Below are 14,921 nucleotides of genomic sequence, written 5' to 3' on the forward strand. Positions count from 1 at the left end.
TGCGGGGCCTGCGGCGGCAGCCGGCCCCCCCCCCAGGAAAGAGCGGGTTTGCAGCAGCGTCTTGCAGGCAAACAAAGTGGGTTAGGGCTCATCCTCCGCTCGCTGCTGCTCGGAAACCCTCGTAGGCAGCGAATTGGAGAGCGGCGCTGTGGCGAGGTGCCTGGGCTTCTGGTATGTCTCGCTTAAATTAAGAAACCTGCCATAAAGGGGTTTTAAATAGAAACCCAGGCAAGTACTCTGTGGTTGGCTTTTCCTTCCTAACGAGTTGCCCTGTCGCTGACTTGAATTGAACTTTCCAAATCTGTGGGAGACTTTATTTTGAAGGTGTCTTGCTTAGCTGCTGGCGTTCTTAGTCGGATGAAGAAGATCAGCGTCTAGGTAAATAAATCAGTAGCTCTAGAGGAGGAATATGGGATCGACTGAGTTCACTTGTAATCAGGGAGTGGGACTATTAAAAAAAAAAAAAAACAAACTACAACATAAACGCCTGTGGACTTGGACTCTAGTGTCTTTATTCTCTCCCCCCCCTCCCCCTTCTAAGTTGTAATCAGGAAAGCAGCTTGCCTTCCAGCCTACAGAGCCTCTGCCTCCCTTGAAATAGCCTCCCTTGAAAAGGGGAGGGAGTGCAGAGTGGTGTTATTGCTCAGTGGACTCTCCTGAGCTGTAGGAGTTGTATGTGTGCACAGTTAATACAGTAGCACTGAATTACTAGATCAAGAGGAGCGGGAGAAAGTAGTGAAACAGTGTAGATAAAGGACTCATTAAAATTTTGAAAGTGTCAGTAGTCTGACCAGTTTCTTGTAGGACAAACTCATCAGCCACTCCTCAGGCAACTTGTTACGCGTATTTTTACTGGCCCTGTAGCGTGCAAGTTCTGAGCATAGTAGTTCGAATATACACTTACACCCTTTCTTTTGTCATGATAGCTGCTCTTCTCAATTTAGAAGCTACTCATGCTGTTTTGTTATACCTGTCACAACATTCTCTGTGTTTGCACACGTGTACGTGTTTTTTTAACAACTCTTCACTCGTGACTTCAGGGCTTAGAGTTGCATGTAAACATCAAGTTCACAATTTTACTCCAAGACAAACTTGTTCTAGTGCTTGTTAATGTCTCCTTTTGCTGGAATATTTGTGCAGAGCAAACAAGCTTAATGGCTAATGTTGGCTGAAACAGCACAATAAAAGTCCCCTAGAATAGCTGCACAAAACACTTGAGCTTGCAGAATGCTCTCCCTGCAGATTGTTTGGAGCTCACTGTGTCAACAGTGTCTCTTGAGCTAGCTGCAGATGTTAACACAAGTGATTTTTCTTCTCCTCTGTTACTCCTAGTTTGCTTTGCTCGTTACTGCACAGCTTAGAACTGCATTTTCTTTGCAGGTTTTTTATGACTTTTTTTATTTTCGAGCGGAGGCTTTGTAACGTACTGGAGCGAAGTCTTGGTATTGTGTTCTCTTATCAGCTGTGTCAACTCTTTTCTTCTCAGATTCAGGCTGCCTACATCGCTTCTTTAAATGATAAATACCTTTGCTTTGTTTGAAATGTGTGTAGTGCAAGTGTAGCTAATTACATGTCGACATCATCCAAGCACTAGGATGTCTGTGGTGCCAAAACCTGCTGCAGACTGTTGTGTTCAGGTAATGATAGGCTAGATGAGTAAGTTACTGAAAGGTGTAGATGAAGGTGGCAGAAAATGAAGAGAACAGAATTAGTCTTGATCTTAAAAGCCAGTTAACTCTGAAAGATGGTTTTCACATAATGGCATATAAATGTGGCATAATTCTGACTTGAAACTAGTTTGGTTTTTTGACAGATGCTTAACTAGCCAATTGTGGCGGCTTATGTCTTGCTGAACCAACATTTTTCTGTTTGGAGGATGCGAGAGTGGAATGTAGGATATTGACTTTCACAAAACAGCTTGTTTTTTGTTTCAGTACTTGCATAGCTGATGTGTTTGGCTTTCACACTGCCATATCTTGCTGAGTGTGGAAATATGTGCAGCCTTTGTAGTAATACTGTGGCTTGTGATCACAGGTCACTTAAATATGTTGTTCTACAGGAGTGCAAATAGTGGGACCCAAAGAAAGAAAGCAAGCCCATGGAAGCTGCTGTGCTAAATCTAGCTACTGACCCTAGGAACAGCACAAAGGAAGAGATCTGTTGCTGTGAAATGCAATTTTTCTTCCTGACCAGTACAAAGAGCAGGTGTTGAAAGTGAGCTGCTAAATACCAGAGTCATGAATCATTAAAGGAACACACTTGACCAAATGTATAGATTATCTAAACATTTGGGGTTTGTTTTTGTTTTGGGTTTGTTTTTTTTTTTTGAAAGATCGCAAAACAATGTGTATTTGCCCAAAGGGAATGTCTCTTCTGATTGTTTAGTATTTGACAGTACTTTTGCTGTGCTCCTCTCAACTTGGCTTGTGTGAGCCTTTCACCTGGAAGCCTAGAAAGGCACTGAAAGAACTCTTGAGTGTTAAACTTGCTATTCAGACACCACCACTGACTTTGCAATCGGTATTGCACAATTCATCACCATGTTATGTGATGGTGATAGTGGTTTCCTTTGGATGCAGTCATCTTCTGTTTGAAAGAACGTGTGTGTGGGGGGAAACAAGTCGCTGAACTGAAGAGGTAAAAGTTTCAGGCTGCTAGAAACAAAACTTCGGTGGGACTTGGGTGGAAGAAAGAGTATTTTGAAGCTGCAAGGTAGGATGTGCCACAGGGACTTACTTTTATTTGGCATAATTTGAAGCTGCATTTAAGCTGATGAGTGGTTCTCTTTCATAGTGGACTTGTGCATATTACAAGTTCTGAAACCTGAGTGTTTGACTCAAGCGTCAGATGTTCCCCAGCTAATAGACGAAGTTGCATCTTAGCTTTTTCTGTTAGGCCGGCTTTGTAAGGAAAAGCGGCGTTATCTTATTCCATCTGATAGCAAGAGAAGGATAGGAAATAGGCTTTTGGGAAGAGGCCTGAAAACACTGTAACTTAAAATGGCCTTGCTCTACAAATCTTGCTTTCCTTGTACTATATTGGGGCTGCAGCACTGTATCTTCTGTTACAGTGTTTTAAATTTCTTGCACCTCAAATAGTTTCTGGATAAAGGTTTGTCTAGAAAGCATCCTCTAACTAAGAAAATATCCTCTTTAAGTGCTGTTTGAAAACTGATCTTAATATGATGCAGTAGTATTTCATGTAAGCATTTTCTTATTATATGATGCGTGACTTAGAATTCTCACTGGACACCTAGAAGAAATAGAAGATGGTAGGTCAAAGTGAAGCAGTAGATAACAGCTTACTTCAAATTTAGAGCGGCTACACTTTCTAAGTTCTTATCCCTTTTTATTTAAAGGATCCAGAAGTTGCCACACATGGAGGTGAAAACTCATCTGGAAGATGTCTGTTGACTCTGCTGGGTCTAGCGTTCATCTTGGCAGGAGTTGTTGTTGGTGGAGCCTGCATCTACAAGTACTTCATGCCCAAGGTAATGTGAAAGTTCTTTTTTCTTTAAGCATCACTGAATAAAAAAAGTGTAATTATAAATGGATTACCACTATAATAGACAACCTTCAATAACTGGGACATGAAGACTGCTGTATCCTTTGAAAAAGCTCCAGGCGTGACAAACCTGTGCTTTGTCACTGCATAAGTGTTAGAAATACAGTTTTAAAGCAACATTTGCTGTAAAAATAACTAGCCTTGCTCTTACTTTCAGCATAAGGTGTACCGTGGTGAAATGTGTTACTTTGAAAATGAAAATCGTGATCGTGCGGTAGAACCGTATTTCCTCCCTATTGCTGAAGAAGCCGACATTCGAGAAGATGATAACATAGCCATCATTGATGTGCCCGTTCCAAAGTTCTCGGACAGCGATCCAGCAGCAATCGTTCACGACTTTGATAGGGTGAGTATCTGTGAAACGATAAGAAATAACTAGTCTTGTTGCTCACTGGGAAACTGTGGAGCGGCTGGTAATCATAACAGCTCCAGGGTTTTCATTCTTGAGACCTTTAAAACTTACTGTCAATGCAGGCTTTTCTTTGGGGATGGGTTTAAGTGTGGGAAATGCAATCCCTTTAGCTCTATAATAGTAGACTTAACTTCTGCAAGGGAGGAGTGTTACAAGAGTATTAGAGGAGTTCATACCCACAGTGACTCTTAACGGGATCGTTTCTCAGAGCAATGCATCTCAGTGCTATGCAACTTTAAATATTGTTGCCCCCAGAATGTCTGGGAGTGACACTTGCTATTTGGTCAGGAATCCTATGTAAATGAAAGTGAGGGTAGAAGAACGTTGTAAATGTGAGTTAAGAAATGGGGAAACTGAGGGTTCGGTCTAAGATGCTGCCAGACTGTGTTATGGCAAAATGTAGAATTCCAAAGAAGTGTGGGCCTTGGAAGTGATTTTCCAATTCACTTACCAAGTGGCTTGAAACCTAGAACTTGAAAATGCTGTGCTAGTTGCTTGTAGTTTCTCTAAAGCAAAGATAAGAGGATGGTTTTAATTTGTCTTTTTTATTTTAAGTTGCGTTCATAGTATTAATGTTATCCTTAGCCAGCTGTAAAAGCTCTCATAGGTTGTTTGTAAATCAAACCTTGGCAATGCAGATATAATCACGGTAAAGACACTAGAACTGACCTCTGTACATGCTGTCTTTAACAGTAGCATGGAATGCCACGCAGCCAAGCTGTGCTACCTATGTTCACAGTATTTGCAGCTTTTATCTGTGGTGTCTTGACAGAATCTTGGCTATAACTTAAAGGATTCAGGCAACTTAAGAACTGCAGTTGATTCTGGCTAAGTGCTATGCAAAGTCACGATAAAACAAGTAGATATGTTGATAACTTTACTCTCTGCAATTCTTGCACTCAGTGGTAATGCTGATGTGACTTTCTAGAGACTAATACTTTTTCTGAAGAACTATTTATAGGGGGTGATTGCTTATCAGAAGTTGGATTCCTTTTGTTTGCACTGTGCTTAACTAGACTTCTTCAGTTACGAGAGCACGCTCCCAAATACTTTCTCTGTATTAATACAAACTGTACTCATTTAGAATTATGATAGAAATGGCTTTTATAGTCAGCTCTCACTTCTGTACAAAAGTTCTGTTGTAAACCATAGGGATAACCACTTTGTTTGCAGAAGCGGTAATAGCTAAGTTCTTAGACTAGACAGTTCCTGAATGCATCGCTTTGATACTAGCTGTGCGTGATCTCCAGCTGCTTGAGCTTCCTTCTTAGTCCTTGCAGAGCTGTGTTCTAAAAAGCGAAGGCCATGCTTAATTAATTGAAAACTTGTTTTCAAAATAGCTTTTGACGGCGTATCTTGACTTGCAACTGGGTAACTGCTATGTGATTCCGCTGAACACATCCATAGTTATGCCGCCGAGAAATTTGATGGATCTCTTCGCAAAACTGGCGGTATGTGGAAACTTTACTGTTTAATTATGCTGACAAGATCCCTTTTGATAAGAATGCTGGGTGTTGCTCCTGAACTAGTCTCTTGCTAGAACAGTCCTCTTGCCATCAAAGTACATAATCCCCCTGGCTCAGTCACTGCACTGAAGTTAAGGCCAGCTGTCAGTGTATATTATGTTGAGTAGATTCATGCTTAATGCCCTTATTAATACCTAGCTTTATGAAAGCTGAAAGCAACTAGCAAATAAGGTTAAATTTAGCTATTACAAAGGAATCTGATAAAGCTCCAAATATCATTGAAAGCCTAAACCTGAGAGTTACTACCGGAAAGCTCACTTGCCCCATGAGAGTTTTAATGAAAAGAACAATGCTAACTTGTTCTTGTGTTTTATTGGCACGGTAGTTATGAGCTCACTGCAAGCGCTTTGACTCTTCAGTGACTAAAACTGGTATTCTTCCAAGAAGACTTACCCTGTGGGTCCAGTTGATAGAGCTTGCTGCTACTTTCAAATTAAATGCAATACTGAGCTAATCATGTGTCAAATGTACTTTTCAAAAAAAAGTCATTGACTCCTCTACACCTAGTGCTAGAGGCCACCTGATTTAGCTTAGCTTGTTTTGTTTTCTTTAGCTTCATGAAGACAAGCTTTAAGTATGTCTCCCTGCCCCCATGTCTAGGAGTTGGTCATGAGGGGTGGGAAGTCATTTCAATAGTGCTGTGATCTTGTGGTGAAGACTTTTGTAGGTCGCACTGCTTTTTTTGTATTAGAAAAATACTGCCTCAAACATGGAAACTTTTAGTAATGCTTTTTCTCCCCTTCTAACTGCAGACTCTGTGGCATACAAATAAACTTGAACGGGTTCTGTTTGCTCGCCTCACATGAAGCAAACAACGTTAAGGTCAACTGCGCTTTGTTTGGATGTAACTGCAACTGTTTGAAATAGCCTTTGTCAGTTTTTAACTACTTTGGTATGCAGCTGTTCAAGACTAGCATATCTTAGTAATAAAAAGAAGGAAGCCTGAAATCTAGCGCTTGAAGCCCTTCCAAAGCAAAGAGTAAAAGGTAGTGATGTTTGTCCATTCTTGGCAGAATACTGTATCTCATGGTTTTTTCCTCTTTTAGACTGGCTCTTACTTGCCTCAGACCTACCTAGTTCGTGAAGAAATGGTGGTTACGGAGGAGATAGATAATGTGTCTGATTTGGGTATCTTCATCTACCAGCTCTGTGTTGGAAAAGAGACGTTCAGACTTCAGCGCAGAGACCAGATAACGGGTAAGTTCCCTTCAGTAAAAAAAAATAAATCTATTGTTTGAGTAGGGAAAAATAGGGAAAGGGTAAATACTTAAACCTTTGGAGTTTCTAGACTTGAACATCTGTGAGTGTTCAACATGAGCTGAGACTGCTCATAGAACTGATGGGTATTTTCCCCTACTTTCAAATATGTATCTGAAGTTTCATTCGAACGTGGCGAGACAGAGTTTCAGTTAAGGAATTAGAGGTTACATGCCCAAACCAAATTTGAACTTAAGCCTATTTCTGTTCCATCTTTTGGTTGAAGTTGTAAATTAGTTTGGCCCAAAATTTGTATTACATAATGTGAGTCTCGGTAGGTGCAGTTTAGTCTGTCACTGTCCTATCTAAAACTGGGTTAGAGGAGCACCAAGTAAAAGCATTATCTTCTGGTTTACTTGCTCTGGAAAAAAAAAAAACTGAACAACTAGCTCCGGACATCCTGGACTTCCTCTCTAAAAGAGGAAGAACGCTTCACAGGAACTTCTGAGCTCTGTTTCTTCATTGCCTGTCTCCTCGCGCCACCCCCTGCCATTCTGTGAAAAGGATTGAATCTGAGGTGTCGGTGGTTTGACATACTGGGAGGAGGCCTGGAGTACAGAAATCTGATGCTATGAATTCTAGTTCACTGTAGTTCTCAAAGCATTTCATAGTTTGCTGCTCTCACCAAACACATAGTGAACTAATCCTTTGTCAGTTACAGCCTTTCAGAATGCAAATGTTTGGCTTGTCAGAACTCTCTGCTCTGGTTTTCCTGCCAAGCTCTTAGGCAAGATTTTCCTCAGCCCAGTTACAGCTTGCAGTATCAGGAGCCACATCTGCTGTTTGCTAGAGACTACATCCTTTTACTAGATGGAAGGCTCTGGATGTGGGAGCATAAAACTGGTCCTGTGTAGCTAGCACTGTAGGGCACATGAAGAAACAGTAAATGTTGCCTTCCTGGGAGGGAGAGGCATGTGTCTCTTAGCTGCTGTGAAGATGCTTTTTTGAACAAGTCTAAACTGACTGCCGCTGTGACTGAAAGACACTCATCCACAGGCAACACTGCGAAGAGCATTTATGATTTGAGGAAACATCATCTTGCTCTAGTATGTTGTTGATGTCTTTGCTGCATAGTAAAAGACTTCTACAGAGTACTTGCGCAGAAGGGTTCTCGTACATGAACAATGCTCCTTGGTACAGTTTCTGTCCTGTAACTAACCTTGTTTGCCCTTGGAGGGGAGGGGGGCAGGAAATATAGTCAAATGGAGGACTGCTGCTGAGGAGAAAATTGTTCAGGAACGAGGCTTGTCTTGCCTTCCAGATCAAATTTCTAGCATGCCTTTCTTCTAGTGTGTACAAGCCATGCACATGTAAATAATTAGACTGAAATGGATAAACTCCTGCAACTTCTGTGGAGAAGTCTTCTCGTTTAGCTGGTGCTGCATTGGCTCTCGGATTTTGTGGAGTTCATGGGTTCATCTGTTAGATCTAACTGACCTCAGGTTCTGCGGCAGTTCCCTGGAGCTGTAACTGAAGGCATGTGAGAAACCTGACAGGTTATCCTGACTGAGTTATGTACCCAATTAGATAGCCATTGGAAACTTTTTAGCTTGCACAGGCATTAAGATTGAGATGAATTGAAGGACAGCCTATATTTTAAGTGTCTATAAACTAAAGCAGTGCCCTGCTGGGTTTGGTTTAATAGCTAGTGCTTCTAGACTTCGATGGATAGCTTCTCTTGCTTACTCTGAACAATTCTCTGCTTATTAAACAAGCTATAAATATTTCTTCTCTAATTGTTGTATATTGAAGTGCTTTAGTTGAGCAGCTTTGTCTTTGATGGCAGGACTACTATATTCTTGCCTCCTAGTAAAGATTCATAGCTGATACAGGGAAACTGCCTGTGTCAGATTCAATGTTGGCATGTCCCAAAATAGAGAAAATCACTTTAATAGTGTTAGGAAAAACTTCAGTAAGATCGTCAGCTGAGTGGCAAATCCTCATAGGGCTCTCATCAAAGTGAAGGCTGCTCTGTGGAAGCACACTCTGTGTTAATACATACTGGGTGGGGGGAAGTGCTGATAAACAACTGGGTGGGGAGGGGGGGTTCTGCACCCTTTCTGAGTTTTTAAACTGTTTCCCTGTAACTTCAATCTGCTTTGCTTTTCCTTTTCTTTGTGGTTAGGAAGGGCTATGAGAAACCTTACCATAAATGATCTATTTAGTGTTGTCTCTTCCGTCACTAAAATGGTGGTGGGATACTAGAAAAAAGTGCTTGCTTGCTTTGTCCCCTGTGTTGTATGCGGGCCCCTCTTTTGTTGCTACCATTCTGAAAAAGAGGGAGGCTTTCCGATAGAAAACAAACTGATACCAAGCTCTGGTGGCAATTCACGGCTGTAAAACACTATGTACTGAAGGATTGTATCTTGCTGCTGCTCATGATACAAAACTTGTAAATACTTGCTGCTGGGTTCTAGATCTGCTTTACTTAAGCTCTCGTATTCTCTCGTCCCCAGGTCTGCAGAAGCGTTCAGTGGAGAACTGTCATTCAATCAGACACTTTGAAAACTCTTTCGTTGTTGAAACAAAGATCTGTCAACAGTGAAAGGTGTTGGATGGGAGGTGACTCGTTCACACCTTCATTGAGAAGTCTGAGCATTAGACATCGACTTCTTATAATGTGCAGTGATAATCAAAAGCCTTATGCATTTTCTGTGTATTGCTTGTATTTCAAAAGACAAATTCACCATTTCAGCTTTCTTTGATCCTTGGTATAACTTTTTAGTTGTCTCATGTAAAACTTAAATCTGAGTAAGGTTTTTTTAGAAGGTTAATATCAGTTTATCCATTGAATGTGTTTGGTTTAGTGTAATCTGGGAATGGCAGAAAAATATATATATAAAAATGTTAACCAATTCCTTGGCTGGAACCAGTTTTGTTCACCTTAACTTTCACAGAATGATTAATATTAATAATCTGTGGCTTGCACATTTGTGTAGCTCTGTAGAATAGCTTTGCACTCCGTATCCTGGCTAAAAAACCTTCTAATGCGTATCATTAAAGGTTTATTTTAACTACCATGTGTGAAGCATGTAAAATCCAATCTCAGTGATCATAAACCTCTAACACTACCCTCTTTCTTTTTGTGCAATTACTGTATTGAATTCGTATGTATATTTGGAACCTTCCCCGAGCTTACGTTTAATTCTTCTACCTTTGTTTGGTTTTGTGGTATTTAGTTGTTAGATTCGGGTAGAATTGCTCTTAAAGCTTGTCAGTATTTTGGTTATGAATTGGTTTATCCTTTAACTTCCTACTTCAAGAATCTGTTCTGGTATAGCTCACTTGTGAATGTGACTGTAGTTGTAAACTTAAACTACTCTGGCTTATATAAACTTTTTAGACCAACTTTTTATGAGCAAGTAGCATTACTACTGCAGTCAGAGCATTGTTCCTTTTTTTTGAAAGCTGCAGTATAAAGAAAACGAAGAGTTAGTGTCCTGCAGCTGATAAACGTGAGAGTTTTATTAAGGGACTTTATATTGGCATAAATTCTGCAACCCTATAATAAATGTTTCTCTAAAACTTTGGCGTTTGTGTGACTTCATGGCGCTCAGAGGCAAGAGCGCAGTACGCTGGTATATGGCCCACATGGGGGAGGTGATGGTTATGGGCCTGGGGCAGCATGCAGTGCTCTTCCCTCTTACCCTCACCTCTTCTTTTTCTTTCAGCTTGTGGAGCCGAATTTCCTCTCCCTATTGCTGTGGAAATGCTTTGTGGTGCAAAACAAACTTGGGGAATGGAGGGAAGGAAAGACACCTCGCTTCAAACCTGATCCCCCAGCAGGCAGTTCTCAGTGATGTCTAGTGCTGTAAACTGAATCCACTGGGCAGAGTTCCTGGCCTGTGGGCAGTAACTGCCAGTTGTGGTATAGCAAAGGAAGGATGCATTCTGTAATTCATCCATCTGAATACTGGTGTTGATGAGGCTGATGATTAAAGGTATGCTTGTCTTAGTGTATTTAGGGCAGTGTTAACGAGAAGTCTTTTTAGTATATCGTAATAGACCAAGACCCAAGAGGGTTAATCAACAGCTTATTGTAACGCCTTTCAGCATTTACCCATGAGCTTTGCTGTGCTTTAAGCTCAGAGCTAGGAGAGCGCTGCGGTGAAACTTCTATGGTTGCTCAGAGAGCTAAAGTGTGTATTGAACCCTTCTGGCTTTCCTGGAAAGTAACTTGGATTATAGAGCTGGAAGTAAAACAGTAAGCAGGCTTTCTGCACTAAGAACTAGGGAGTGAGAAGTGACTATAGGAGTAGCTGCTCTCAGTCATTGTTTATGAAACTGCAGAGGAAAGGAGCAGGGCACAGTCCCTGGGCAGTAGGGAATTCTGCTGCCTTGTCTTGGAAACTAACGCAGCTCTTCTCCCGAGGCGTGGCGATGCGATGCAGAGGATGTGCCCCAAAACTAGAGCTTTGGTCTGCTTGGCTCTAAAATAGTAAGTGTAGGAGAGTGTTTCATTCTGTAGTTAACTTCACTGAAATAGAATGCTGTGGAAAGCTCTAATTATTGTCACTGGGAGTCAGGTATACTTTACTGAAACAGGTTATGTGTTACTGGGGGAGGTAGCTGCACTGACAAGTTTCTACTACAGACTTGCTGTGTGCTTGGGCAAGTTACTGTCGTGGTGATTTCCTCCCCCTCCTCCTCCGGATTGTCTGAGAGGATAACGAGGGTGGGTTGGCTGTCTCATTTGTTTTGGTAGCCTTGAGTGGAAGGGTTTGGAAATGTGTTAGTTGCAGAGAGCAAGAAGCATCTGCTTGCAGTGTTGAGGTTTGACCTTACTGAACACAAAAAAAATAGAAATTCTTCCTTCAGCTTTGACTGTGCAGTGGATGGCTCTCGCTTTACAAGCCTTTAACCGGCTGGCTGCCTTGAGACACTTAACAGGAATGCTAGGTATGCTTCCAGATAGGCTGAAACAGTTTCTCTTACCTTTGTCTGGTAAAGATTTTAAAAGAAATGAAGTCAGTTCCTTAAGAGCTTATTAGATGTTCTAGGCAACAAGCCAGGATGCTCAAAGGAACAGATTGTTCTTACCTGCTTGATGCTCTTGCGTTGAGAAGGTAGCTGAAGTTTCGGTCATGCGTGCGGTGTGCTAGGCTTATTATCTGTCCCTAATCATTTTATGATGGGGGCGGGCATTCAGATCAAAGGACTGCAGTTTTAAGGTTGCTTCTATGAAAACAGCTGGTATTCCCGGGATCTTCTAATGCTCTGTCTTGGTTTGAGTAGCTCCTGAGTTCAGCTGGTCTGAGGGAAGTGGGAGAGAGGGTGTGAGTCAGAGGAGTCCTTTGCACCAGTAGATGGCACAGGCGGCAAGCACTTGGATGTAAAATGTGTGTAACTGATAAAAACTTGGTGTATTCATTCTAACATACATTTCAGGTATTTTGCCAAAATTAAACCTTAAAATGGTTTGATGAAAGCTTTCTCTAGGTGGTATTTACTGTCTTTGCTTAGTTTTTATCTATAGTAAAGGAACATTTTTCTAGTACAGCTGTAGCCTCTGTAAAACCCTGTTAAATATCAGTAAGACTGCTTCAAACATGGGTGTGGTAACTGAAGGGATAACGTTACCGAGATGCAAATGCAAACTTACTGTAATAGCTTGTGTTTACTGGAAAAGGCAACCAGTGTGCACAGGACAATCAGCAATATCTGTGCACTTGCTTATTGACAATTATCTTTATGCTAGCTTGCACGTTATTTTTCTGACACAGTATATTTAGATGTAAGTTTTAAATAGCTTTAATGAATGTTAAGCTGGCAACTGGCTACTTTGGATGATTCCTCTTCCAGCGTTACATGTGAGGTGTTTTTTCAAGTTTAAGTATTCTAATCAAAGAGAGAACTCCCAATCAAGAACAAACTTGAATTTGTTACTTGGAAGAGATGCTGTTGACCGTTGCAGAAGCCCGGTAGCTTTCTGTCTGAGTGTGACTGGTAAGGTATGGGTGGCTGGTGGTGGTGCGTGTGTGACACACTTCCATTAGAATAGGTGCTGATCTACACTAGAACTCCAGAGTTTCCTCCAGCCTGACTTTGTAAAAATTCATAGGAATTGAACTGTTGTTTGCATATATAAATACCTTGAGATGAAGATCTAGGGAAGAAAAAAATGGGGACAGCGTGGAGACCCTTGAAAGACATACCAAGGCCTTGACCTGGTATGAAATAGAGCTTTAGCACCTCAGACTTGATAAACTGGTTGTCTAAAAGTGAGACATTTTTCACAATAAGCTCAACTCTATGCGATGGACTGTTGCAGCACAGCCATGCTTAGTATGGTAGTGAAAAAACTCTCACCTCACACCCGCAGCAAAAGTCACAGTGTATATGCAGATGCCTGGGGGATGAAGAGCCTGGTAGGACTTCAGCAAGCCTGGACTGACTTCTGTGGGCTTCATTAGTTCTTGGCATCACAGGGAAAGCTACCAAAAATTCAGACATGCTCAGCGGAGTTTATGATGAATGACAGCAGAAATATCGGAGTGCTGAAATCGGCTCTGAATTTCCCCGAGAAAAATTCTGGTTTACTATTTTTTAAATCATCCTCCTGCGTCTGGGATTCATTCTTCCTCAACCGCTGCAGCTCTGCTTGCACCAGGGTGGGCTGAATTGGACAGTCTCCTCGTTAATGATTGAGCAGCTGCCAGCTTTAGATTTTGTAGGCTCATGCTTTTGTTTCTTCTCCGAAGTACTCGGGAAGGCTAGAAAGAAAGAAAACATTATGACATTTAACTAAAGACAGCCTCTTCCACCCTACCGCTTCCCTGATCTGTTGAGTTTCATCTCGTGTTCTCCTAACGTGCCCCAAACTAAAAAAAAATCCTAGAACAGAAGAGAACATTTGTAGGGCCAGATGAATGCAGTGCAGTCCACAAAGCCTCCGCAGTGGCACAGTAGCTAGCCATGTGGCTGAAATACCACTCTGGGAAGACTGAGCTCAAGCTCAGGCTTGGAAAGGATTAAAGCTGCTTTGACTGTCCTAATTCTGAGCTGTGTGGGGGATGGCCTGGCTGCCAGCTATGGCACAGAGCCCAAATGCTAGCACTGATTGAAGCTTCGAGACTGCAACCAAAATAATTACAGTATGTATAATTACAGTCACATTATTTCATTAAAATTATTTCTTCATTATTTGTATATATTTGTGGTATTACCTAGGCAATATGAATGGGTGTATTTCCTGTCTTGAGAATAAATAAACTCCACCTAGCATTCCACCTCCAAAGGAAATTATTTCTTACAGTTCAGCTATTCTGTTTACTTAAGCGTATTTTCTCTCTTTTTGTACTGTGACACCTCCAAGTTCCACATTAACAAATGTGAAAGTGAATTTACTGTCTTAAAAGTCATTCTGACTGGATGTACATGTTGTGTCTGTTACAGAGGTGTTCCATTTTAGGCCTTGTTGATGTTTGAAGCTGTTCTGGGTTAAGCTGTCCTGGGTTAAGCCTCTACACCTGATTCTGGAACAAGGAACTTCCTTCCTACAAACCTAATCCCTTGTTGGAGTCTAACCAGGTGCTTTATTCTGGAGTGAGAGCGCCTGCACGTGGGATTCATCAGGAGTAGATCTGTGGATAGGTAAACCTATAGCTTCCATATGATGATCAAAAATCTCTTGGTGGGGAGGGGTTTTTTGTGGCGTGGTGATACCAGTGGTAACGGTGCACTCTCACTTGACAGTAATTCAGTACTTTGGTTTCTCTGCACTTGGCGGTTGTACCTTTTTTGTCATCTCACATTCTTAGCCCCTTTCACTAGTTAATCCTTAATGCTTAGAAAAATAAGAGGGACGTAGAAGCCAACATTCAGGCTACCCTACCCTTACCCGTGTGCCTTATCGCCCAGTGTGGAGTTGGAAGCAGTTATAACTCACGGGTTAAAAAAAAAAAAGGGAGGGGGCGGCTGGGATGAGACTTTCACACAAAGTAAACCATAGCACGTCCCTCGTCGTGAGCTGAGCTGTAACTGCTGCCTTGTCACTTGAGGTTCTAGTCTGAAAAGAAATGAAAGCGTTTCTGCTTATCTTGTACATCTGTGCTGCAGTGTAAGCTGCTTTCCTTGATGTTTTGAGTTCTTTCTGCTCTTGCCAAAGCTTCAGTGTTAACTGCTGTTGACAATTCACAAACCACCACTGAACCAGGTGGATA

The 14,921-nt window shown here is 41.6% G+C and overlaps 1 protein-coding gene and 1 long non-coding RNA gene across 2 annotated transcripts in view; both read left to right on the forward strand.

The window, feature by feature from the left end:
* Positions 1-10,284, forward strand: part of ITM2A (integral membrane protein 2A) — a 14,899-nt gene extending 4,615 nt beyond the window's left edge. The window contains exons 2-6 of the mRNA XM_009326662.1: positions 3,359-3,490; positions 3,722-3,910; positions 5,317-5,427; positions 6,549-6,699; positions 9,216-10,284. Coding sequence (XP_009324937.1) covers positions 3,359-3,490; positions 3,722-3,910; positions 5,317-5,427; positions 6,549-6,699; positions 9,216-9,304 — 672 coding nt within the window. The 3' untranslated portion in view covers positions 9,305-10,284. The remainder of the gene's footprint in view (positions 1-3,358; positions 3,491-3,721; positions 3,911-5,316; positions 5,428-6,548; positions 6,700-9,215) is intronic.
* A 152-nt stretch (positions 10,285-10,436) lies between these two features.
* Positions 10,437-13,977, forward strand: LOC103919175. Its single transcript, XR_663737.1, has 2 exons — positions 10,437-10,700; positions 13,082-13,977. It is a non-coding gene; the product is annotated as an uncharacterized LOC103919175 (long non-coding RNA).
* Positions 13,978-14,921: the final 944 nt, after the last annotated feature.

This window comes from Pygoscelis adeliae, unplaced genomic scaffold (assembly GCF_000699105.1).
Source record: "Pygoscelis adeliae isolate BGI_AS28 unplaced genomic scaffold, ASM69910v1 Scaffold216, whole genome shotgun sequence".
Lineage (NCBI taxonomy): Eukaryota > Metazoa > Chordata > Aves > Sphenisciformes > Spheniscidae > Pygoscelis > Pygoscelis adeliae.